Source organism: Bos indicus, chromosome 29 (assembly GCF_029378745.1).
Source record: "Bos indicus isolate NIAB-ARS_2022 breed Sahiwal x Tharparkar chromosome 29, NIAB-ARS_B.indTharparkar_mat_pri_1.0, whole genome shotgun sequence".
Taxonomy (NCBI): domain Eukaryota; kingdom Metazoa; phylum Chordata; class Mammalia; order Artiodactyla; family Bovidae; genus Bos; species Bos indicus.
This window is the reverse complement of record NC_091788.1, coordinates 37,813,870-37,838,781: the sequence shown is the minus strand read 5'-3', so window position 1 is coordinate 37,838,781 and position 24,912 is coordinate 37,813,870. Positions and strand designations below refer to the sequence as shown.

General features: G+C 49.2%; 1 protein-coding gene across 9 annotated transcripts in view; it reads right to left on the bottom strand.

Annotated features, from left to right (window-relative positions):
* CD6 (CD6 molecule) overlaps positions 1–24,912 on the bottom strand; it is a 45,771-nt gene that overhangs the window by 6,912 nt on the left and 13,947 nt on the right. For 8 of the 9 annotated variants that reach the window (XM_070783041.1, XM_019955320.2, XM_070783042.1 and 5 more), the window contains exons 2-6: positions 6,497–6,565; positions 5,190–5,540; positions 4,326–4,637; positions 3,305–3,607; positions 1,763–1,828 (exon numbers count right to left, since the gene is read on the bottom strand). In XM_070783041.1, coding sequence (XP_070639142.1) covers positions 1,763–1,828; positions 3,305–3,607; positions 4,326–4,637; positions 5,190–5,540; positions 6,497–6,565 — 1,101 coding nt within the window. The remainder of the gene's footprint in view (positions 1–1,762; positions 1,829–3,304; positions 3,608–4,325; positions 4,638–5,189; positions 5,541–6,496; positions 6,566–24,912) is intronic. The other variant, XM_070783045.1, reaches the window with a different exon arrangement.

Genomic DNA, 24,912 nt, shown 5'->3' with positions numbered 1-24,912 from the left:
GAGAAGGTGGCTCTGAGCCTCTGCAGGCAGGGAACAGATCATCAGGAGAGAGAGATCTCCTTCCCTTGGCCCAGATGCATCCCCCCTACTGGAGGTGCATTCCCTGAGGGCAGGAGTGAGGGCCAGAACTCCAGAACTTCCGGCCCTGAAGCCCTGGTGTGACTGTTTGCCTTCCCCTCCCTCCTGGCCCCACCCCTGCTGAAAATAACTCAGAGCAGAGAATGGATGGAGGCCACAATGAAACCCTAACCCTCATCACCCCAGAGACATGAAGCATCTCCTGCTCAGTGCAGAAGGCCTGGGGTGTGCAGACTGCAGGGCTGGAGGAAGGGGAGTGACAGTAACATGGGAGGCTGGGGGGATGAGCTCACCCAGGCCCCCTGACTGGCAGCAGTGTCTGCTCCCACTAGGAGGATCACCCCTCTCCCCGTCCTCACTTTCTCCCCTCCTCTTGAAAATGGAGCAGTTTGGGCCAGGGTGGGAACTGGATGTAGCAGCAGGAAGAAGGTACAAGGCAAAGACTGGGCTAGGGGTCTGGGGGAGACCTGTGAACATGAGCCAAGAGGGTCAGGGGCTGAAGGAGGGGCTGCTGGATCATGGGCTGGAGTGTGGTCCTTGGAGAATAGGTCTCCATAAGTGCTTTGCTCCTCTGAGGGTAGCGTGGTCCCCTACCCCAACCTCAGTAATTAAAAGTGTGAGAGGGTACGTGTAGGGGTCCTGATAGGAGCTCACCCTAAAGCTTTTCATTCCCTCTCTATGCCTTATCCATAGCCAGGTTCTCTGGCAGGACTTGATGGCCTTCTGTCCCCTCCCCAAGCTACCCATTGCCTCTGGAGAGGATCTGAAAGAGGGAGCCAGGAGCAGAGTGAGGAGTAAGCCTATGAATGAGGGCTGACCCCTGTGCTTATCCTGGAGCTGCCAAGGGGCTCCACACCTGGACTAAATCAATAAACAAGAATAACTGATGTCCAGGTAGTGCTTACTGTGTACTGAGCCCTGTTGTGAAGTGTGCTCTTCACCAGAAACTCACAGCAACAATACTAGGTGAGAAGTACTGTGATTCTCATCTTCATTTTGTAGTCTAGGATCTGAGGCTCAGAGAGGTTAAGAATTGCCCAGCATCACACAGCTAGCAAGAGGTACAGCTGAGGGTTGGGCCCCAGAAGTCGACTCCCGTGATGGCTAAGCTACACACAGCTGGAGGACAGACCAAGTGTGGATTCGGAGTTAAGAGCCTCAGATGCAGGTTCCAGGCAATGGTGGCAGGCTGGCAACCCACCCTCTGAGCCTGAGCTGCTACTTCTGTGTAAGGGTTGCGGGAAGACCTCCCCAGGGGGCTGCTGGGAGGATTAAAGGGTTGGGAAATAATGATGGTAAAGCCCTGGCCAGTGCCCAGCACATTATAAACACACTGGCTGCTACCCTCGGCGTCCCCACTCTCTGGCTGGTGTCAGATCAGCTCTGACTCTCTCTAGCTCTGTCCTCCTGCCCTACTCGCGCTCATGGAGAGTGGGAAGAGGACTCCTGCCCATGGAATGTCAGGATTCACGGAACTGTGGAGCTGACATGCAGAGGCAGATGAAATGAGCAGAGCACAGAACACCCAGAGAGCCCAGGGACAGTTGGGGAGTCAAGTTCATTGTCTGGAAGTGGGGGGTTGGGGGACAGACCATCAGACCCCTCTCTCAGACACACACACACATACACACACCATGCATGCATGCAAACAAGCTTCTGAAAAACTACCCCCAGGGATACTCACCCACAGTGACCGGCTGACCACTTGCAGGGACTTCAGTAATGGACAGATTGAGCAGACTCCGGGCACCTGTTAGAAAGCACCGCTCATTCACTCAGCACATGCACCCAAACACCTGGGTGGCTGGGCTTTGTGCTAGAAAGTGGACAGGACAGACAAGTGGCCTGAAACTGGGGGCGTGTTCCCACCGGGGCACATGCTGAGTCCCACACCCCACAATAAAGAGGATCTGATGGATTAAATGCAAGGAGGATTCTTTGGTTAAAATAAAGAGCTAATGAAAGAATTAGCCCTTCCTTCTGTACAATCTGCTAGAGAACCCAAATATTTCCCCTTTCCATCTTGTATTGAGTTTGTTCTTCACACCTGCCTCAAGAAGTGGGAAGCTGACAGTCTCATCATTATCATAATCATTTGACTGGTAAGGGAGGGGGCTTACCACATTCCATAGTGGATACTGCCTGATTTCCTAGCTACTCTGTGAAATGCCTGGTATCAACATCTGCATATTCATGAATGAAGCCTCCCAGCTGGTAATCAGCAGAGCCGGAATTCATAGCCTGGTGTCTGAACTCCACAGAGATGCTGACACTGTGTTTGTTCAAGTCTAATGCTTTTACTTCTTCACATTTTAACACCTCGGAAATTAGGGGTGGTAATATCAATCAATTCAATTGATGGCATATCAAGAGTTTATTTTGGCAGCGTTTTTGTCCCCGATGGTGCATAAAGGAATAACTGTGAAAGTGAAAGTTTTTCAGTCACATCCAACTCTTTGGGACCCCATGGACTAGTCCATGGAATTTTCCAGGCCAGAATACTGGAGTGGGTAGCCATTCCCTTCTCCAGGGGATGGCTTCCCAACCCAGGAATCAAACCTAGGTCTCCCGCATTGCAGGCAGATTCTTTATCAGCTGAGCCACCAGGGAAGCCCAAGAATACTGGATGGGTAGCCTATCCCTTATCCAGTGGATCTTCCTGACTCAGGAATTGAACCGGGGTCTCCTGCATTGCAGGATTCTTTACCAGCTGAGCTACCAGGGAAGCCCAATAACAGTGTGACTTATGATCAATGCCATCTTAGACTCGGTGAAACCCAATTCATAGAGCAGGTAGGAGGCTTTGCTGAAATCATACCAAGTCCCAAGGAATGCCTGGCACCTGATTAGGGCTCCAGACACTGTAGCCCTATTATTAGTGTCTTCTAATTTTTCTTTTTACAGTGATCACCAGCCCAAGGATAGCAAATTGATTTTGTTTCCTGAGCCAACTCCAGTCACTAGGGAACACTGCTTCATATATAATAATGCCTTAATAAAGATTGGATTCATGATTCTGGGGCTGTGACAAGGATCTGGGGAAAAGAATACCTGATCAATACCGTGTACCCTGGGCACGGTAAGGGCCATGGTCCCTCTTATGCCAGTATTTGTCATTCCTAATCTAGCCCAACCTCTGGTCCTTGGGCTACAAGTTCTTAGGTTGTGGATTCAGATGGAATTCCTGGGGATGGGACAGTGGAGTGGGGAGGAGGAGGAGGGGTACCTGAGCAGAGGACCCTGGCTGCCTGGGACTGTCTGCAGAGGTTGGAGTTGTTGAACCGCCAGAAGCATTTGGAGAGGGTGGACTCCTTTCCCTTGCATGAGTAGAACATCTTGCCCGACAAGGAGTGGGGCAGCCCCTTGGGCACCCGGGCCACGGTCCCACAGCCCAAGTCCTGGCAGAGCACGTTGGCCTCTGAGTCGTACCACTCACTGTCACACACTGTGTTCCAGACCCCTCGGAAGTACACCTCCACCTGCCCCTCACAGGGGTCAGTGCCCCCGGTCAGGCGCCAGGACTGGTGCTCTGCAGGGGGTGCGGGGGGTCAGAGTCAGGTCAGGATCCTTTGAGTGGAAACCCCCACCAGCCCTGACCTACGGATGCAGACTCCCCAGAGCCAAGGGGTCTCCAGATGCTCTCCCTTCTGCCTCTGCACGCCCCTCTCGTCCACCCCGTCTGCTCTGGCTGACCCTGTGCTGTCTACATCTCTGCTGCTCAAAGCGTGGTTCAAGGACTGGCAGCTTCGGCATTACCTGGGACCCTGTTAGAAATGCAGACTCTCAAGCCCTGCCTCAGATCTACTGACGCAGAATGTACCTTGGACAAGATTGCTCCTCCCTCTCCATTCTCGGGCTCGAGAAGCCCTGGCTGGACCAGAACCTCATTCCTCATCGGGGGAGCCGCTGACGGCCTCCTCAGGGCCTCCCTGCCTCCAGCTCCCCTTGCTGCACTGAGCCAGGTGACCAACTCTCACTCAGGAAGAGTCTTGTCTCTAATGTCACCCATTCCAGGAGGCGGGCAGGCTTCACCCTCCGCCTCTGCGCTGTCTGCTGCCTCTTAACCCCACCTGGCTGCCTTTCGTAGGTCATGTGCCACTCTCTCTCCTGGATTATGTTTGTTTGGGTCTCACCTTCCCTTTGGACTGGGACCTCCCACGGGCAGGGTGGGTCTCTCCAGCACTCATGGAGGCCCAGCAGGCCTATAGTGAGTGCTGGATGACCCTGGTTCAGCATCACCCACTCACCTGAACACACCACTCCGGCATCCTCCTTGTGGCCACAGTACCCATTTCCGGGCAGCCCCGGGCAGTGCCACAGGTAGGTCTCCAACCCGGTGCAGTTCACTTGGTCCCAGTGGATGCGTCCTTGGCCAGGGGCAAAGTGCAAGCCGGGCAGGGCCTGGACGGCCCAGCCGCAGCCCAGCTGCCGGCACACCACGTGAGCATCCTCCAGGTCCCATGTGTCGTCACACACCGAACCCCACTGGCCGTGCTCCAGCATCTCCACGCGGCCCTCACATGGGCTGCCACCACCCACCAATTTCAAATCGCGTTTATCTGGGGATGGGAGGAGAATGGGTTTGGGGATTGGAGGGAAGAAGTAGAGGAAGGGAAGGGGTGAGAAGATTGTCGGGACTGGGCAGGGGAGTGTTTCCCCAGGGTTGTAGACCCAGGGAGAGGGGCTTGAGAAGACTGGCTGTCAAGGCTGGAGACCTAGGGTTGGGGAGCCAGTGGGAGGGGCTAGTAGCCTGGTGGGCGGTACTGAGGAATCTCTCTGGGCCGCGTGGGCTGGCTGAGGGGCAGACTAGTGGGTGGGGCTAGAGACCCGGTGGGCGGGGCCTGAAAAGCCTAGGGGAGTCGAAGAGCTAAGAGATGCTGGGAACCTGGCGTATTTATGTATTAGGGGCTAGGGGCGCTGCTGGCGCCTCCGGTGTTGGAACCAGTTGTATAGTTGTATTTGCGTCGCTGGTGGGTGGGGTTTCAGTTCAGAGGGCGATGCTTGGGCCCAGGAGCCAGAACTGAGGACAGGAGGGAGGGGCAGGGGCCGAAGGCTTGGGAGGTGGGACGGGCAGGGGGCCTGGCGGCCGGTGCGGGTTGGTCCGCTCGTACCTGTACAGTTGACCTGGGCAGGCCACTCGTCGCTGCGGCAGTCGCGCTCCACCACCTTGCAGCTCAGCCATTCGGGGCCGCTGCACTGGACGGCAGGGGCCAGGACACTTGTGGTGTTCGGGGCCCAGCTGGCGTTCCCCGCGGCTGCCCAGGCCGGCGGCTCCGGGGTCTGCAGGACCGGCAGTTCCAGCGGGTGAGCCCGGCCACAGTCCAGCGAGCTGCACAGGGCGTGGGAGGCATCGAGCTCCCAGAGCGCCCCGCACACGGGCTGCCACGACTGCTGGAACCAGACCTCCACTGTCCCTTCGCAGCGGGTGCTCCCATTCACCAGACGGACCTGGAGTCGCTCCCCTGGAAGCGCCAGACATCAGCTGAGCCTTGGCAGATGCTGATGCTGCTGACCCCAGGGATGGAAGGGGGTGGAGGGGCGCGGACAGAGGCCAAGGGCTTCACCAGGGATCTGCTGCTTAACCTTGGACGGTCCCCTACTCGCTCTGGGCCTCAGCCTTCCTGTCTGCAAAATGGGGGCTGGGCTGGCTCCTCCCCTGACCCTTTGATCCTCCTTACAATCAGGAGAGGGTAGGGCCGAAGGTGATTAGAGGTTAAGATGAGTTAACCCTGGGGTGTCCAGTCCCCACAAACTCTTCTCTCTTGCCTCCGCCTCCAGAGTTACCTTGTGTGAAAGGTGGTTGTGGGCTCAGAGACACCCCCATCCCTCCTCCCCTCTCCCACCCCCACCTCCTCCCAGTACTATGGGGCCATATTTCGCCTCCCAGACTCCTCCACTATTTTGAGGGTACTACCAAGGAGGATGGGATCATGACCCCAGAACCTTGAAAGATGGACTTGGGGCTGATGATGGGGTTAAAGATGGGCCATTTCAGTGGATGGCAGGTCCTCTTCCCCTGAGCCTGCCTCCTGCTTCTGCCCAGAGTTGTACAAGACTTTGACAGAGTGGATCCTTAAACATCTGTTGAGTTAAATAAGGCCCCATCTGATGGAACCCCAGTACCCCTACCAAGAGTCCTTTAGCTTGTTCTCAACAAATCCTCTTTAAATGCTCACTGAATACTTTGCCCACATGTGCATGATTTTTGATCAATAGCCTCTCAAAGATGGTAGCACTAAGATCTCAAACTGAAACTAGTAGTGGAACTTTAGACATTGGGTCAGGAAGGAGAAGTGTTATCTGAAGTTAGGGAACCTCCCTGGTACCATAAAAACCCATTTCCCTTTTCCATCACACCAGCAGACCACCTGCTTTGTCTCAAAAAGCTGCCTATGAGCCCAGTAATATCTTTCCTCACCTGGCTCCAAGGTCTGGCTCTCTGCACTGGTGGTGCTGGGCTGGTCAGATGGAGTCGGAGATGGGTGACCTGAAATTAACCAGCAACAGCTGTGGTGGGTGAGTGAACTCCAGCCTGAGGAGGGCACACAGGTGAAGGGTAGGGGGCACTCATTGGAGCCTGCAGTGTCTACATGGGGCCTCTGCTAAGACAGGGCCCTCAACCTTGGGTGCATTTACCTCCTTCAGGGCACAGAAATTCTCAGCATCCCCCACTTCATCTATTATTGTGCACACATGCTCAGAAATCAGAGGAGAGCAGAAAGAACAACTGTGGCTTTGGGGCCAGACCCACTCACTGACTGAGTGAGCACAGAGGGGTTACTCACTGCTCTCGGCCAGAGTCCCAACTTGTTTACAATAACACTTAAGAAAGTATTATAAAGCTAAAAGGAGACAATACCAGTAAAATACTTCACATATATAAGTAGCTCGAAAATGGGAGTTATTATTAGGAAAAACACTTTTGGTTTGGAAAATTTGTTTGAGAAATTCACACCAGACTTTAGCGTAGTTGGCACATCCTGGACTGGGAGCCGTTGGACTACGAAGTACCTTCAGACACTGAGAAACTAACATTTGCCGAGGGCCGATTATATGCCAGGTCTTTACATACAGTATTTCACTTTCCTTCAATAACACAGTGAGGTAGGTATTAGCATCCACTTTTTAGAAATTAGAGAAGGGAAGCCCAGAAAATAGAAATCAGTTGTCTGTGCCAGACTGTGTCTGTTTATTCTTCCAGAGCCTCTGTCCACTTTGCCCTGAGAGGCTGACCTGTTTGGACTACATCAGCAACTTGTAGGGCCCTTGGGCTTCTGTTGGGCTCAGCCAGTGGTGAGCCCCCACAGAGAGACGAGGGAGGGGAGGAGTGGAGTCGTGGAGTTATGCTCCTGACTTCCTTCTCGTGCGATCCCTTGGGTAGCCTGATCCTTCATCTGAAGGTCATTGCTTATCTCCAGGGGCTCACCTCTGCTTGACTTTCTCCTTCTGGATCTCATTGACTGCTCTGTGGTCTTGTCTCCTCTGGCTAAGGGTGGTGAGAGCTCAGCTGCTCCAAGCACCTGGTTATCACATTATTCTTTCCAAGTAAGACCCCTTCAAACTCCTATTTTGAAGGTGCCACCTGTTTCCCGTTGGGATGCTGGCTGATACATGGCCTGAAGCCAGCCAGCTAGCAAGTGACAGAGCCAGGATTTGAACTGTCTCTAAGGAATGGGCTCCATGCTGGGCATGGATATTCTGGTTTGCAGAAGCGTAAAGGGGAGATATGGTTGGGACTGTGAGCTTACTAAGGAACTCCTCTGAGGTTCCAGATTCTCCTGTCCTTAGTTTGGAGCCCTTGATGTCTAGGCAGAAAGACGTGTGCCCACTGCCAGGCCAAGGTAGGTAAGAGTCAGTGAGCCTCCTCCATCTCTTTCTGCTCTGTTGTGGCCGAATTAGAGATCCTGGATTCCAGATTCAACCACAGGATGGAGGGGGATGTTGACCCATCTTGAATTTTGTGTAAGAAGTGAGGCTTTTTAGTGTTAAGCCACTTAGCGACTCAGCAACCACTAAGTGAAGAGTTTTGAGATGTATTTATTATCACAGCCTAGCCCGGCCTGGCCTGAATAATACAAGAGCTGAAGATTCAGGCATGACTACTACACAATCTCAGCCTCATCTGAGAATATTCCATGGACTCACTCCTGGATGAGCATACACGCCTGTGCATGTGCACACACACACACACACACGCATGCGCGTAACCTGCAGACATAGCTCCCCTACAAGCATCCAACTAGGCTACTCCATCACTCAGACAGAAAACAATCAGACCTTTAATTGCCTGTTCTCACCAACTCCCTGGTTGGCTGCCCAGCCTGACCTCCTGAAGGTGAAATGACTCAGAATTCAGAGCACAGACTCTGCTGCTAATATCAGAGTTGGAGCAAGAATTCAGATACCCTCAAGTTAGAATTGCAGAATCTCAGTTCCCACAGCAATGGTCCCAGAACTCCAGTGTAATTGTTATTTCTGTGTGTGCTGGGGAAAGGGGGAGCGGATGGGGGAATTGGAATGCTGGCTGCAGTGCTTGAGTGTGTGATTGTGGGGTGTGTGTGTATGTGTGTATGTGGTTGTGGCAGTATGTGTACCCTGATGTGTATGTCTTTGCACGTATATATGAGTGTGTATGAGGCTGTAACTGTATGTGTGTATTAGGGGGGCTCTAGCTCACTTCTCTACACCTCTCTGTGGGTCTGAGAAAATATTTCTCATACATAAAGGCACACATGTTTTCAACTAGATCAGAAAACCCTGGAGGGCAGGGCCAAAGTCTGGGTCAGCCCCACATCCCCTAGGGTGCCCAACACAGTGTTTGTTGATTAACTGACTGAGTGAAACAGTGAGCAGGGGGTGTCAACTCCAAGGACAACTGTTGCCAGGGCAGTTTATTAATACCAGCGATACTCTATTTGTTTTCTGTGTCACAGGCATTTTCCTGTCCCTTATCTCAACAAGTGAGGTTGACTTTTGTGTTTGGACTTCTGTGCTGCAGAAACAAAAGCAGACATTACCTCTCAGCCTCCTTCCATCCGGGCCTCAGTTCACAGAGGGCCCAGTGCAGGATCCGCACTTCCCAGAACTCATTTCTGCCTATGTTTCACATTTTCCCATAAATTTGATTCACATTTTTTCTGCAATAAATTCATTTGAAAAGGAAACTTTACCCTGTCTTAAGATTTCACTTTACAATGCAAAGATGCCTGAATGTAAAAATATTCATTACAGTTTTTTGAACAGCAAACAATTGGAAAAAGTGAATGCCCATGTGTTGGGAAAATTGCAAAATAAAGATGGTCCATTTACATCATGACATCTTATGCAGCCTTTGTAAAGAATGAAATAGACTTATACCATTTGGAGGGATTTCCATGGAAATTGGTATGATTATGTGAACATGGAGGAACGTATGGAAGAACACAGACCAGGTTATGAAAACGGGCGGTTAGGACTCAGTGCTTCCGCTGCCAAGGGCATAAGTTCAATCCCTGCTGGGGGAACTAAGATCCCACGAGCCAGGCGGCCTGTGCCCTGCACTTAGAAGAGTCTTGGACTTGGTCTAATGCTCTGTTGTCTCCATCTCAACATTCTTAACAATTTTGAAGCATAAGATACTGCATTTTCATATTGCGCTTAGCCCTGCAAGTTACGCTGCTGGTCCTGCCAGTGGGAGAAGAGAAGAGGGAGAGAAAAAAGAAACAAGTGATGAAAGAAAGAGAAAAAAGGCTACACTTCAAAAAATCATGTATATAGATGGTTGTACACGATTTTATATAGACTCCATCTATATGAGATTAGGTACAGAGGTAGGTATGCAGAAAAATTAGAAAATATAGCAATATAAATGGGTATTTTGTATTGCTTGCCTAAAACAGAAAGGAATTGTAAAAATAAATACACTAAAAATAAAGCCACATTAGGGACTTCCCTGGTGGTCCAGTGGTTAATGCTCCATGCTTCCAATGCAGAGTGTGTGGGTTTGATCGCTGGGCAGGGAACTAAGATCCCACATGCTGCACAGTGTGGCCAAAAAATAAAAATGAATAAAGTCCTATATTCTCCCACATAAATAAAAATAAAGCCACATTATAAATGTTGAAAGACACACCATCATCAATTAGAGACTCTTTGAGGAGATCAGCAAGAATGACAGAGCCCTGAAAATAAAATAATTGAAAACTTTTCTTGCTAAGTAGCTCAGTGTTATTTAATGCTCAGTTCATTTACCACCTGAAACTCTCCTGTGTGTGTGTTAATTGCTCAGTCATGTCCAGCTCTTTGTGACTCCATGGACTATAGCTCATCAGGCTCTCTGTCCATGGGGATTCTCCAGGCAAGAATATTGGAGTGGGTTGCCATTCCCTTCTCCAGGGGATCTTCGCAACCCAGGGATCAAACCCAGGTCTCCTGCATTGCAGGCAGATTCTTTACTCTCTGAGCCACCAGGGAAGCCTCAAATTCTCTTGTATACCCAGGAAACAGTCTTGAGTTGAGCCCACATTCTGGAAACTTATGGATCAAGAGGGATAAGGAAAGGAGGGGAGGATTTCCCAGCAAGAGGAAAGAAGCTGAGAGAGCTACCTCTGGCCCAGGAAGGTGGCAGCTTTTTTAGGCTAGTCCCAAGCAGAGTGGGGCAGGACGTTACCTGGGGTGGCAAGAGGAAGATGCCAGGGAAGGAGGAAGTGAAGGAGACAGAGGACGGGGAAAATGAATGCACTGCAGAGCCACCTTTCCCAAAGCCCAAGAAAATGGGCCACTCCTCCCCTTCCTGGGTCACCCAGGCCCGTGGGATTTCCCCTTGGCTTCTGGGAAATGAGAGACACAGGGAGGGAGGAGGTACAGACACTGAGGGAAAGGGGGGTGTTTTCCCAGTCGATGCCCCAGCTGGCCAGCCCAGTGTCAGAACAAGGCCTGCGGGGAGAGTTTCAGGTCCCTGTAGGGGCTGTGGGAACTCAGGCCTGGCCACACCCGGCACACCCACATAGGGGAGTGAGATAAACACCATCTACCGTAGCTGAGGGAACCTGCAGCCCCGGCGCCATCGATGTCTCAAGGAACAGGTGGGTGCATGGTAGATGCTCACTGAGTGGATGATGGATGGAGAGATGCTGTGCAGAAGCGAAAGAATGGTGGAGAAGGACTTTCCTGGTGATTCAGTGACTAAGATTCCAGGTGCAGGGAGGCCAGGTTTGATCCCTGGTCAGGGAGCTAGATCTCACATGCTACAACCTGGTGCAGCCAAATAAATAATTTTTTTTTTTTTTAAATGAAGAAGAAGAACCAGTATGGGGAACATGGAAGGTGATATTTGCTGAAAGCATATCTTTCTTTCTTTAATATCAGTGTAAAGTGTTGGTGAGCACATGTGTCAACAGCCTTAAAAATAAAAAACAAACCAGGCCCTTCTGATCCAGTAATTCCACTTCTGGGAACCTTTCCTAAAGAAACGATCAGGAATACAGTACTACATAGTAGTAAGCATCCCCAAGTCGGAAATTGGAAAGTTCTCAATTATTTTTTTCCGGCTGAGCCCATTTGTAACTATGTGACTCGGGCAAATCATTGACCTCACTGAGCCTCAATGGCCCTTCTGTAAAACAGGAGCAACAAGCACTCACACAGCAGGCTTGCCGTGAGGATTAAGGGAGATGATGCAGCCAGGGAGCTCAGTGCCTTGGAGCACCTTGAGCTGCTGCCCTATTAAGTAAAAAGTCTGAGGCTATGTAGTTTCTAATAGTAAATATAATAACAACAATAACAACAACAACAACAAAACCCAACCGGAGACCACTCATTTGTCTAGAAAGAAAGGGGAGATTGGTTAGGAAATCACAACATGTAAAAAATATTTGCAAGAAAAAGTAACCAAGAGTTTTTAAGGACATGTTGCTAGGTTAAATGATCAACTTAAGCAGGGAAAGATCAAAGGCCGGAGGAGAAGGGGACGACAGAAGACGAGATGGTTAGATGGCATCACCAACTCAATGGACATGAATTTGAGCAAGCTCCAGGAGATGCTGAAAGACAGGGAAGCCTGGCATGCTGTAGTCTATGAGGTCACAGAGAGTCGAACACGACTGAGTGACTGAACAACAACGAGCAGGAACACAGTTCTCTCTCCCGCCCAGTGCCCGCCCTGCCCTTGGCTTTAAGCTTCTGAAGGTCTTCCAGAACCCAAATTCAACTCTCTGTTCTAGCCTCTCCTCACACCCTGGACTTTTCCTGTGTGACCCCAGCCAACAGGCAAGTCTGTACTTTGTGAGCAGTTTCATTGCCATAAGTCCTATGAGATTCTAAGCATCCCACGTGTACCCCAAGGCCCACAGACCCCAGTGCAGCGTTCTCCCCAGCTGTTGCTCCGGGGCACTGCTGCGGAAAGGGCAGAGTGCGCTCCTCTCCAGGACTAGGACCAGGCCCCTGGGGCTGCAGAGCCCACAAGCTTTGGGAGCAGCGTGGGCCTGATGGCCTGGACATCACCATGAATCATGTTCATGCAGACCCACTTTTGTTACCTGAGAAAGGTGATGAAGACTAGTTGACCCCAGGATGGCTTGCCTCCCAGGCTGGAGCTGGGGGCCCAGATATTCACAGAGGGCAGCGCTGGTTCAGAGAGCGGTCCAGAAATGTCCAACTGACCCCTGGCCCTGAGAGTCACTGGGTGGGCCCTGGACTGCCATTCCGTTTGCAGACGGACATTTGGGAGACAACCAGATGGGCACCTAGTGTTCTACTTGCAACCTACACTGAGAGTCGTTGCCCATCTCAGGGATCTCAAGTTCAAAGGATAGGGAATAAGGGAAGGACGTTGTGGTTCTTCTCATTGCTCTGATGGGGAAAGTGGAGGCCCCAAGACATGCCGAGTACCCCCTACAATCTCCAGGCACAGCTCAGTGATACAGTTGACATTTATTCACTACTTTCATACACCAGTCCTTTTAAAAATACTTTAGATGAATTAACTGATTGAATTCTCATAGAGAGTCCACAAAGTAGGAAAACCAAGGAGCAAAAAATTTAGTAGTGATTTGCCTGAGTTGACACAGCTAGAAAATAGCAAAGCTAGAAGTCTAACCTATAGAATCGGACACGACAGCACCTGAGTGACTGAACAAGGATTCGAAACCAGGCTGACTGTTTCAAGAACCCACACTCTTAACCAGTCTACTCCACTGGACTTGAATCCAGCATCCTGCTTTCTGGTTCAGTAACCATGCCGAGGGTAAGGCGCAGAGATCTCTGACCACTCAGGTGGGCTTCCAAACTCCTCCCAACTCTACCATGCTCAGCCAGCCCTGAACTCAGATAGCCCACCCCCAAAGGTGATATATCCCGTTGTCTCCCACATGTCTAGGGGTTAGGATTCCTGGGTTTGACCTAGGCGGTCCGGTTTCGACTCCCCGTGGTGGAGTACCACCCTTGTGGAGAAGGAAACGGCAACCCACTCCAGTATTCTTGCCTTGAAAATCCCGTGAAGAGAGGAGCCTGCCAGGCTATGGTCCGTGGTGTCACAAAAGAGTTAGAGACGACTGAGCAACTAAACAACAAACGAAGGTGATACAACTCAGCACCCAGTCAAGCCTCAGGAACCAAGTCCTAAAAGGGCCCTGACTGTAAAGATGCGCAGAAGGGAGGAAACTGTCCTTTCCCAGGGCCAGAGCCTCTGGGATGGCTTGTGTCCCCTGGCCCCACAACAACGACAAGATGAGGTCTGGCAGCCCAGCCAAAAGCATCCCCACCTCTTCTCCACTTGTTCTCCACACAGCCTGGCTTCAGAGCCACCTGAACTCCCTTGCCTCACTTCTGAGGCCGCAGGAGAACTGGTTGGACAGGAAGAGCCAATCAATGACTAATACCCCCAGGGAATTTAGGGGGAGGAGCCTGAGCCGAAGAGTATGGAATTCCAGTGAATGGTTTTTTTGTTGTTGTTTTTAGAAAAGTCCTTTGAGGTTGTTGATGGAGAGCAATTATTTTTGTTCTTTGTTTTCTAAGTTTAATACTAGTTTTATTTACTAATAGCTAAGAAAAGCCATTGGAGAAGGCAATGGTACCCCACTCCAGTACTCCTGCCTGGAAAATCACATGGACGGAGGAGCCTGGTAGGCTGCAGTCCATGGGGTCGCTGAGAGTCGGACATGACTGAGCGACTTCACTTTCACTTTTCACTTTCATGCATTGGAGAAGGAAATGGCAACTCACTCCAGTGTTCTTGCCTGGAGAATCCCACGGACGGGTGGGCTGCCATCTCTGGGGTTGCACAGAGTCGGACACGACTGAAGCGACTTAGCAGCAGCAAGAAAAGCCATGACAAACCTAGACAGCATATTAAAAAGCAGACACATCACTTTGCCAACAAAGATCTGTATAGTCAAAGCTGTGGTTTTTCCAGTAGTCCTGTCCAGATGTGAGAGTTGGACCATAAAGAAGGCTGAGCACCTAAGAATTGACGCTTTCAAATTGTAGTGCTGGCAAGACTCTTGAGAGTCCCTTGGGCTGCAAGAAGATCAAACTGGTCAATCCTAAAGGAAATCAGCCCTGACTATTCACTGGAAAGACTAACGCTGAAGTGAAGGGCCAATACTTTGGCCACCTGATGCAAAGAGCCAACTCGTTGGAAAAGACCCTGATGCTGGGAAAGACTGAGGGCAAGAGGGGAAGGGGGCAACAGAGGATGAGATGGTTGGATGGCATCACTGACTCAATGGACATGAGTTTGAGCAAACTCAAGGAGATAGTGAAGTACAAGGAAGCCTGACATGCTGCAGTCCATGGGGTCACAGAGTTGGACATGACTTTTTTTTTTTAAGTCACTTCAGTCGTGTCCGACTCCGTGTGACCCCGTAGACGGCAGCCCACCAGGCTTTCCCGTCCCTGGGATTCTCCAGGCAAGAACACTGGAGTGGGTTGCCATTTCCTTCTCCAATGCATGAAAGTGAAAAGTGAAAGGGAAGTCGCTCAGTCGTGTCCGACTCTTCGAAACCCCGTGAACTGCAGCCTACCAGGCTCCTCCGTCCATGGGATTTGCCAAGCAAGAGTACTGGAGTGGGGTGCCATTGTGACTGACAACAACAATGATCCTTAGTGGAACAGTAAACCTCTAAAATTCTTTGTTTTCTTTTATAATCTTTATTTTAGGGACTTTCCTGGTAGGGCTTCCCAAGTAGCAAGTGGTAAACAACCCGCCTATCGATGCAGGAGACATAAGAGATGCGGGTTCAATCCCGGGGTGGGGAAGATCCCCTGGAGGAGAGCACGGCAATGCACTCCAGTATTCTTGCCTGGAGAATCCCATGGGCAGAGGAGCCTTGGGGGCTACAGTCCAGGGGGTCGCAAAGTGTTGGCACAACTGCAGCACGCATGCACACACATATATGTATCTATTCTTTTTCAAATCCTTTTCCCATTTAGGTTATTAGAATATTGAGTAGAGTTCCCAGTGCTACACAGTAGGCCCTTGTTGGTTATCTGTTTTAATTTTTCTCTTAAAATATGGTTTTAATGTCTAAAATGTTATTTGTGTACATATGTTTTGATATCTAGTGTTGGACATTTGTTTTCAACATTTTCCTTTTATAATTAATATTGAGATGAATTGCACATTCTTAATTATTTATGTAGAATAAGTCCTAGAAAGGGAATTATTAAATCAAAGGTAATACCCGTTTTTTAAGCTTTGTTACATATTCCTTAATTGCTTTCCAGAAAGTTGCATCAGCTATCTCAGCAGCAAGATTTGAGAATGCCTGTTTCCTGTACCTGCTCCAACATCAGATATTATCGTTTCTCAAACACCATTACCTGAAGCAGGTCACCCTCAGCCCCCATCTGGATGGCTTACAGCAGTCTCTTAGTGGTCCCCAGCCATCATGCTCCCCACCCGTATCAATTCTCCATACTCCTCCCAGACTGATTCTCCTAACATTCCTTCTTAAATTCCATGGCCCACAGAATGAGACCTAAGTGTCCTCATGGCCCATGAGCATCTTCATGTCCCTTTGGGGTTTCTTTAATCATCTCATCATCCCCTTCTATGCCCTGAACATACTGAACACGTTTCTGCTTTTAGAAGTCCTTCATTCCTCTCTCCGTCTCTGTCTCTCCCCCTCCTTCTGCTTTCCAGTCTCTGCATTTGCAACTTCCTCAGGTTGGAACACTCTTTCCCCTGTTCTCTGGCCAACTGCCTCCTCTTGCATCTAAGCATTTGGGCTTCTTCTTTTTTTCTTTTTCCTTTCTTTTTTTTTTTTACTGGAGGAGAATTTCTTTACAATGTTGTGATGGTCTCTGCATGACTACAGTAATCAACAAGAATTACTCATAGTTGTATATATATGTATCCCTTTGCTCTTGAGCCTCCCTCCCCCTCCATTCCACACCTCTAGGCCATCACAGAGTGCTGGGCTGGGCTCCCTGTGTTATACAGCAGCTTCCTGCTACTTCTTGATTTTACACATGATAGTGTATATATATCAACGCTACTTTTTCAATTTGTCCTACCCTCTCCTTCCCCACTAGCGGTGTGTACGTGTCAACCCTAAACTCGATGGAAGGCAATTGTTAAAACAACTGGAAAGAAAACCCAGAGAGGCTATAATTCCATTAAAATTAGAAAGAAGCATGGTTGGTTCACACAAGTAATGTATGACTTGATTCAGAGGGAAGAGCTGTGCCCCATCTTTGAAGGGACTTAGAGAGGTTAGGCTGAGTTTATCACAGAGACCGAGGCTGTCCTGGGGGCTCAGTTGGACAGTATGGCTCATGGCTTCCAGAGGTGACCGACATCCATGACTACAGTGAACAGACCAGGCGGCACCCACTGGGGCCTTTCTAAACCCAGCAAGATTGGGCTGAAATCCCCTCCCCCCAACCCCCTGGAAAAAGACAAAGTCAGCAACTTGGTGTCTTAAATGTATTTAACTTATTTTACAAGATTTTTGTTTGTTCCATCTCATTCTCTCTCACTATACTTAGGAAGGGCTTAGGGACACAAGGAAAACTCAAGGCACAGGCTATGGATTGAATATTTGTGTCTTCCTAAAAATTGGCAATGGCACCCCACTCCAGTACTCCTGCCTGGAAAATCCCATGGATAGAGGAGCCTGGAAGGCTCCAGTCCATGGGGTCGCTGAGGGTTGGACATGACTGAGCAACTTCACTTTCACTTTTCACTTTCAATAATTGGAGAAGGAAATGGCAACCCACTCCAGTGTTCTTGCCTGGAGAATCCCAGGGACTGGGGAGCCGCCTCGTGGGCTGCCATCTATGGGGTTTCACAGAGTCGGACACGACTGAAGTGACTTAGCAGTAGCAAAAATTAATATGCTGAAGCCCTGATCTCCACTGTGATGGTATGAGGAAGTGGGGCTTTGAGAGATAACTTGGGTGAGATGAGGTTATGAGTGTGGGGCCCTCATGATGGGGAAAAAAAAGCGAGAGACCTAAGATCTCTTTATCCTGTGAGAGTATAGCAAGAAGGCGGCCGTCTGCAAACCAGGAAGAGGACCCTTACCAGACACTGAAGCTGCTGGCACCTTGATCTTGGACTTCTTAGCCTCAGAACTGTGCGAAACAAATGTTTGTTGTTTAAGCCACAAACATTTAAACCGCCCAGTCTGTGGTATTTTGCTGTAGCAGCCCAAGCTAAGACAGCACATGATTGACAGAGCAAGGTGATGGCAAAGGTTTCAAGGGTCCCAAACCCGAAGGTCCTCAGTCACCCGGGTCAAAGAAATCAACCTTTTTGACTGTCTTTTGTCACCATATTGTACAACCCAGGATGCTCCCCTGCCTGACATCCTCCCTTCATGCCAGACTGAATTCCCCCACTTTCCATCACCAAACCCAGGGGAGGTGAAGGACAACAACTCACAATCTGCATTGAGAGGAAGCTCAAAGATTAGATCAAGCAACACCACCGGCTTTGGGGTATGTTCAGTTCCTGGAACTCCTCTTTTCATGCTCAAGAAAGTGAGGGCGTGTGAGCGACGTTATCCTGAAAGCTGAGAAATGAGTCTATTGCTGGTCCACATTCAATTCCATTAACATGTGCCGAACTCAGACCATGTGCAGGGCCTGGGGCAGGTATTAGGGAGGAGAGAGTGAATGGGATGATCCCGGGAATGGCAGAATCCACAGCCTCCCTAGCACCGAGGCATCTGCTTCACAGTCAGCACTCTCGGGAAATTCTTTTTTCAGGTTCCAACACATTTATTGTCTTGTAGCAACACAGTTACTAGTAGCAAGTTACTAGTGGAACAGTTACTAATATAAGAACAGACATTTTATCAGACATACACATATTCGATGTGAACACAAAAATGAACACAAAAACGTTCAACGTCATGAATCATTGTGCTGTACTGTGCTCAGTCGCTCAGTCGTGTCCGACTCTTTGTGACCCCATGGACTGTAGCCCTCCAGGTTCCTCTGTTCACAGGGATTCTACAGGCCAGAATACTGGAGTGGGTTGTCATGCCCTCCTCCAGGGGATCTTCCCAACCCAGGGATTGAAGGCAGGTCTCCCACATTGCAGGCAGATTTTTTACTGTCTGAGCCACCAAGGAAGCTCAAGAATACTGCAGTGCATAGTCTATCCCTTCTCCAGGGGAACTTCCCAACCCAGGAATTGAACCAGGGTCTCCTGCATTGCAGGCAGATTCTTTACCAGCTGAGCTACCCAGAAAGCCCCATGAATCATTAAGGAAACACAATCAGGTGCTGGTGAGCCACGTCTCCACACTTTTAAAACAGGCAATATTCAAAATACTGATAGTGCCAACCAAGTACTGGTGAGGAATACAGGGGAACTGGAATGCTCCTATAGTGTCACTGGGAATGCAAATAGATACAGTCATTCATTTTATGAAACCACATGTTCATATAAAGAGTTTTATGTATATGTTCATAGTAAGCTTATCTGTAATAACCAAACAAGAAACAAACAGGAAGTTCTTTTTTCATGATTTAGAGTGGGGACCTTGGGAACAGACAGAATAGCGATCTGAACCCATCCCTGTCGATCACCAGCTGTGCAACCTTGGGAAAGTCTCTGGGCTCTGTTAGATGGGTTTTAACCTGGCGCTGGGCATAATACATGGACCACATCGGATTGCTTTGAGGAGTGCATGGATGGCATATGTAACATGTTTAGGACTGGTACAGCTGCCATTACATCCCCCACTCTAAAGCTTTGATCCACTTTCTCCTATTCAGTCCTGAATGGACATGGAAGGGCAGCTGGCCATTGACTATCTTTATGTTCATCCCAGGCATAAAGATGGATCTGAGGGTGCCTCAGTTTTCTCTGCAAAGGGACAATTCCAGTTCCCCCCAAACATCCTTCTTTCTTCCTGCCTCCCCACCTTTCTTAGGAAGCTTAGCAGAGCTGCCTCACACTCACAACTCACTATTCCCTTCCCCACCTCTACGAACATGTCATCCAGCATTCCTAGAGATGAGATGGGGACTGCAGTTTCCATGGTAACGAGTTCCTTTAAAAGCAAAGGCTCTCTGGTCTTGGCCACAAGGCTTGCTCAGGCTCCCATGCCAGATGATACCTTCCCTGCATCTACCAGATGGTAAGATGGGACATCAGAGAGCATAGAGGATTGTGAAAAAAAAAAAAAATTCCCAAGGCATAACAGGAAGGATATGACTCCAAGTAAACCCAGCAGGCCAGAGACACTGGCCTTTTACTAACTGCATCTTCTTGATCCCCCGTAAGAATTCAGACCATGGCAAGAGGCGGACATCCCAATTCAGTTGGTCTTGGATGGGGTCCTAGAATCTGGTTTGGGTAGAACCATCTACCAGGTTTTCGGCAGCAGAAATAGCACTGGATTGGAACTGAAGAAACTCGGGTTTGAAAACCAGCTTCTTCCTTACTGTGAAAACCTTGGGTGAATCTCTTCATATGCCCAGCTTGCCTCCCTCACCTCACAGGTAATAAAAACCTCACAGGACTAAAACAAGATCACATAAAACTCCAGTACCTTGGCCCCAGTAAGTAACCAAGAAGACCCTGCAGAATCAATAAGCACAATGTATGTGTGTGATAGATGTGTGTGTGCATGTGTGCAATAAGTGGTAAAAGCTGAATATAAATAAAATACAAAGGGTGAGGGCTTCCCTGGCAGTCCAGTGGTTAAGAATCTGCCTTGCAGTGCAAGGGACACTGGTTCGATCCCTGGTTCGGGAAGATCCCACATGCCGCAGAGCAACTAAGCCTGTGAGCCACAACTACTCAGGCCCATGCACCAAGAGACTTTGCTTCAAAACAAGAGAAACCATCGCAGTGAGAAGCCTGTGTACCACAATGAAGAGTAGCCCCCGCTCACCGCAACTAAAGAAAGCCTGAGTGCAGCAACAAAAACCCACCACAGTCAAAAAATAAGTTAATTAAATAAAAAAAATATTTTTAAAAATTAAGCAAAAAATACACAGAATGATCACATTCTTATAACTATAAATGTGTAGAAAAAATGGCCAATGAGACCTCATAGAATTGAAGATGCTGATGTCTTGACTCCAAAATGATACCTTTCTATTTATAGCTTAGAAAAATATTCGCTGACATGTTCACACGCAGACATGCACAGGGATTTTTACCACAGCACTGCTTGTAATCAGAGAAAATTAGAAGTAATCTAACAGCTCACGAGCAAGAAATCATTAAAGAAACTGTGCTCTATTTATAGAACGAATTATTTCATTAAAAAAGTGAACTAGATCTATATCTACCTACCTGGCTAGATCTTCGAAATGTATTCTGAGCAAGAGAAGTAAGTTGTAGAACAATATGTCCAATATGATACCGTGTATAGAAAATATGGTGGACTTACTATCTATTGGGTATTGATACATTTTTGTGTAATAAAAATATAAAACATGGAAGAGAAGGGACACACCACATTTTGGAGCATGAGTGTTCTGGGGAGGGAGGGATAAGAAAATATTTCAACTGCATCCGTGTGGTTTTCTTCATTATTAAAATAGATCTGAGAAAACATGGCAAGAATGTCAGCATTTCTTCAGTCTGGGTGGTAGGAATGTCTAGGGGTTGTGCAAACACTCTCAGTGCACTTCCGCGTGTTTGCAATATTTCTGACTAAATGTCTGGTGGTGGTGGTTTAGTCGCCAAGTCATGTCCGACTCTTGTGACCCTATGGACTGTAGCCCACCAGGCTCCTCTGTCCATGGGATTCTCTAAGCAAGAATACTGGAGTAGGTTGCCATTTCTAGAAGGCTCTATAACAGGGTAATAACAACAGTTTTTATTACAGGTAGGTTTTTTCCTTTGTATTTCCGACATTGCTAAATTCTGTAATTTTACATTGTATGTAATGTAAAGATGAAAATGAAAGCAACACTTTTAAAAAATGACAACACATGTGAAAAAAGCTTTGTGAATTGCTTGAATCATATCACTGCCCCTGCCAATGAGTCTTGTGTGCTTACTCGGATGTTTTTTAAATTCTTTTGTTTTCATCACGATGCTCACAGATAAGTACTATTTTTTTTTTTTTTTTAGAGGGGCACCCCTGGCCCCACCAGCAAGCTGACTGTGTTGAGACGCTCTTTATGTTTATTTGGGTGCGGAAACGACCCCCGACTCACCAGTCAGATAAGTACTATTATTCCCACTTTACAAATGGGGAAATTTAGGGTCCAAGAGAGGTGGAGGAACTTCCCAGAACCAGGGCTCATAAGAGGCAAAGCAGGATTGGAACCCAGACAGAGGGTTTCCTAGACTGCCTGCTCAGGAAGTTACTGCAGGAGAGGTGACTTTTGAGCCAGGCCTTGATGGTCAAGGGACATTTCATTGGGGCATATTTACTGAAACAAGAGCTTTATATATGTTGTCACACAGAACCCACATGAAAACCCTGTGAGGAGGTGCTATTATGAGACCCATTTACTGACAAAGTGGCTCAGAGGAACTATTACTAACCCAAGGTCGCAGAGCTTGGTGGTGACAGAGCCAGAATAGAAATCCAAGTTTGTTCTCCAGTCACCCTTCCCACTGTGCCAGGCAGTGTCCGCAAGTGAGAGGAGGAGAGGGGCATTCTGGGTAGGGGGGCACAGCACGTGCAAAGGCCCAGAGGCAGGATAGGGCCTGCCATGTTTAGCTAGAAACTCAGGTATATGAAATGCAAGAATAAAATCCCCCAGAGCCCAGCCTTCTGTACAAAGGGCAGCGTTGGGTTTCAGTAGAAGCTGAAACTCTGCTGGGTCATGCAGGATTTTCCAGGGGGCCCGTCCCCACCCACCGGCTCACAGGAGTGACTCTGGGTCAAAGTTGCCGAGAGCTGCTGGAGCAGCAGTTTCTGGGTGAATGAAGCTTGTGTGTGGGCAAGAGGCGAAAATCCCCCCAACTCTCAGGGAGTGATGCTGACACCTTCCTGAGATGGTCTAAAGCCCCCTTAAGAGAAGGGCCCCCTTAAGAGAAGGGCGCCCTTAATGTCAATATCTAGAAGCTGTTGGAAGTCACTGGCACCCTTCCTAGGAAGGCAACACAGTCCTTCTCAGCAGGAGGTATCTCGGGCTTGGAACAGAATGGGGACCAACCCTGGCTCAGCATGTGCCCATCAGCCCCAAGGGGCCCCACCCCTCCCACCATCATCCACCTCCACTCTCTAAACAAATCCAGACCCAAATCCAGGTTCAGAGGGGAAGCTGAGAAGACACGGGGGAATGTTCAGCCTGAATCTCCAAGGCCATCTTGTGCCATTTAGCAGCCGAAGGCCAGAGCGGTCAATGGCCACGTGGCCAACCAGACCCATGAGTTCAAGTCCAGGAAATAAATTTGGGTTCCCTGGGTGGTGGTAGCATGTGTGTTTACCTGCTTTTACATACAGCACATGCTCTCTAATTACTTTCCGTTGGACCCACTGAAGTCTCAGTTTTCCAGATGAGAACTCAAACTGACTTGCTCAAGGTCACAGTCACTAAGAGGTAAAGCCGGAATTCAGCTTCTGGTTTCTCTAAATTCAAGCCCACGTCTGGGCTGTGGGGTCGTAGCATCACCCTACACTCCCCTTCATAAGTCTTGTTGTCTAGGAAGCTTCCAAGGTGGCTCAAACTCCTTTCACATTCTTGCTTATCCCAAACCTTAGTCAGGAAGGTGCCCTTCCTCCCTTCCTTCCTTTCCTCTTTTCATGACTCCTTCTCTTCTCCCTCCCTTCCTCCCTCCCTTTCAGCCAGGCTCTGTACCAGCCCCTCACCATGGTGGGGGACAGAGGTATACTCATAGTTGATTATGATCAAGTAGAAGTGCTAATCCGGGCATCAGAACAAAGTGCTTTGCAAAGAATAGAGATGAGAGGCCATAACTTTGACAGGGTCAGTTGAGAGGGGTCTTAGAGGATGAGTAGGAGTTCTCAAGGATGAGAATGTGATGGAGAGCAGGAGATATCCAAGTCTTTGCCAAACAACCTGGGGGATCTAACATGTATCTTTCCAGAGGGTGAGCGGGCTTGGAGGCAAGAGCACGTGGGGCAGTGAACTTTCACTCTCCATGTCACCCGTTCTCCTCACCAGTAGCCTGGCACCACAAGGCTTCCCCCATTCTTCCTCACAAAAGTGCTTGAGCCCTGACTTAAATGCTGAGAAGACATTGTTGCTTTCTCAGCCCCTGAACTCCAATGATGGGTAAGATCTCTGGCCAGTGTCTCTCCCCATGGTGTCAAAAGAGGCCTTCAGGACTTCCCTGAGTGGTCCACTGGTTAAGAATCCTCCTGCCAATGCAGGGGACAAGGGTACAACCCCTGGTGCAGGAAGATTCCACATACCACTGGGCAAATAACCCGTGAGCCACAGCTACTGAGCTGGCGCTCTAAAGCCCTCGAGCAGCAACTACTGAAGCTCACACACCCTAGAGCTCGTGCTCTGCAAAAAGACAAACCACCGCAATGAGAAGCCCACGCACCACAACTAGAGAGTATCCCCTGCTCACCACAACTAGAGAAAGCCTGTGCTCAGCAATGAAGATGCAGTGATGCCAGAAATAAACAAATTAAAAGATAAATAAAGAAGCCTTTACACTGGGGCAAGCAGGGAGCCAGCTGAATGTCTAGTCAGTGCCAAAGTATGCTGGACCCTTGGGAAGTTTTGCAGAGGTTTAAGGTGGGCATCCCAGGCTCTAGCAACCAACACCCACTGCTTTGGTATAAGTGTCTGGCTCAGCCAACTGACCTCCCAACCTATTCCCAGCTGCATCCCACCCTCCCAATCCACTCCGTTGGCTGGCGACTCTGTTTCTAAACTCCAGAGTCCCGGGGAGCAGAGAAGTCAAGAAGCCATCTCTGCAGGGCCGGGGTTAACATGGCAGAGTTGGAAGCAGGTGGGCTTCCCAGGTGGCGCTGGTGGTAAAGAACCCACCTGCCAATGCAGGTAGACGTAAGAGACACGGGCTCGATCCCTGGGTTGGGAAGATCCCCTGGAGGAGGACACAGCAGTCCACTCCAGTATGCTTGCCTGGAGAATTCCATGGACAGAGGAGCCTGGCGGGCTGCAGTCCATGGGGTCACAAAGAGTCGGACACAACTGAAGCGACTTCGCACACTCTCACAGGCTTTGAAGTCGAATCTCATCTCTTCCTCTTAATACTAGGATCTGGATTTCTTGTCTTTTTCTTAAAAAGAAATTTTATTGGCCTACAGTATTGACTTAAAATGTGGTGGTAGTTTCAGGCATACAGCAAAGTGAATCAGTTTTACGTGAACACATAGCCACTCTCCCTTAACCTCTAGTATCCTCCGCGACCTTTGTCCACGAAAGTGGTGACATTAACAGCCACCTCCTGGCGATGCTGGGAGATTGAAAGAGAAAATGATTGTC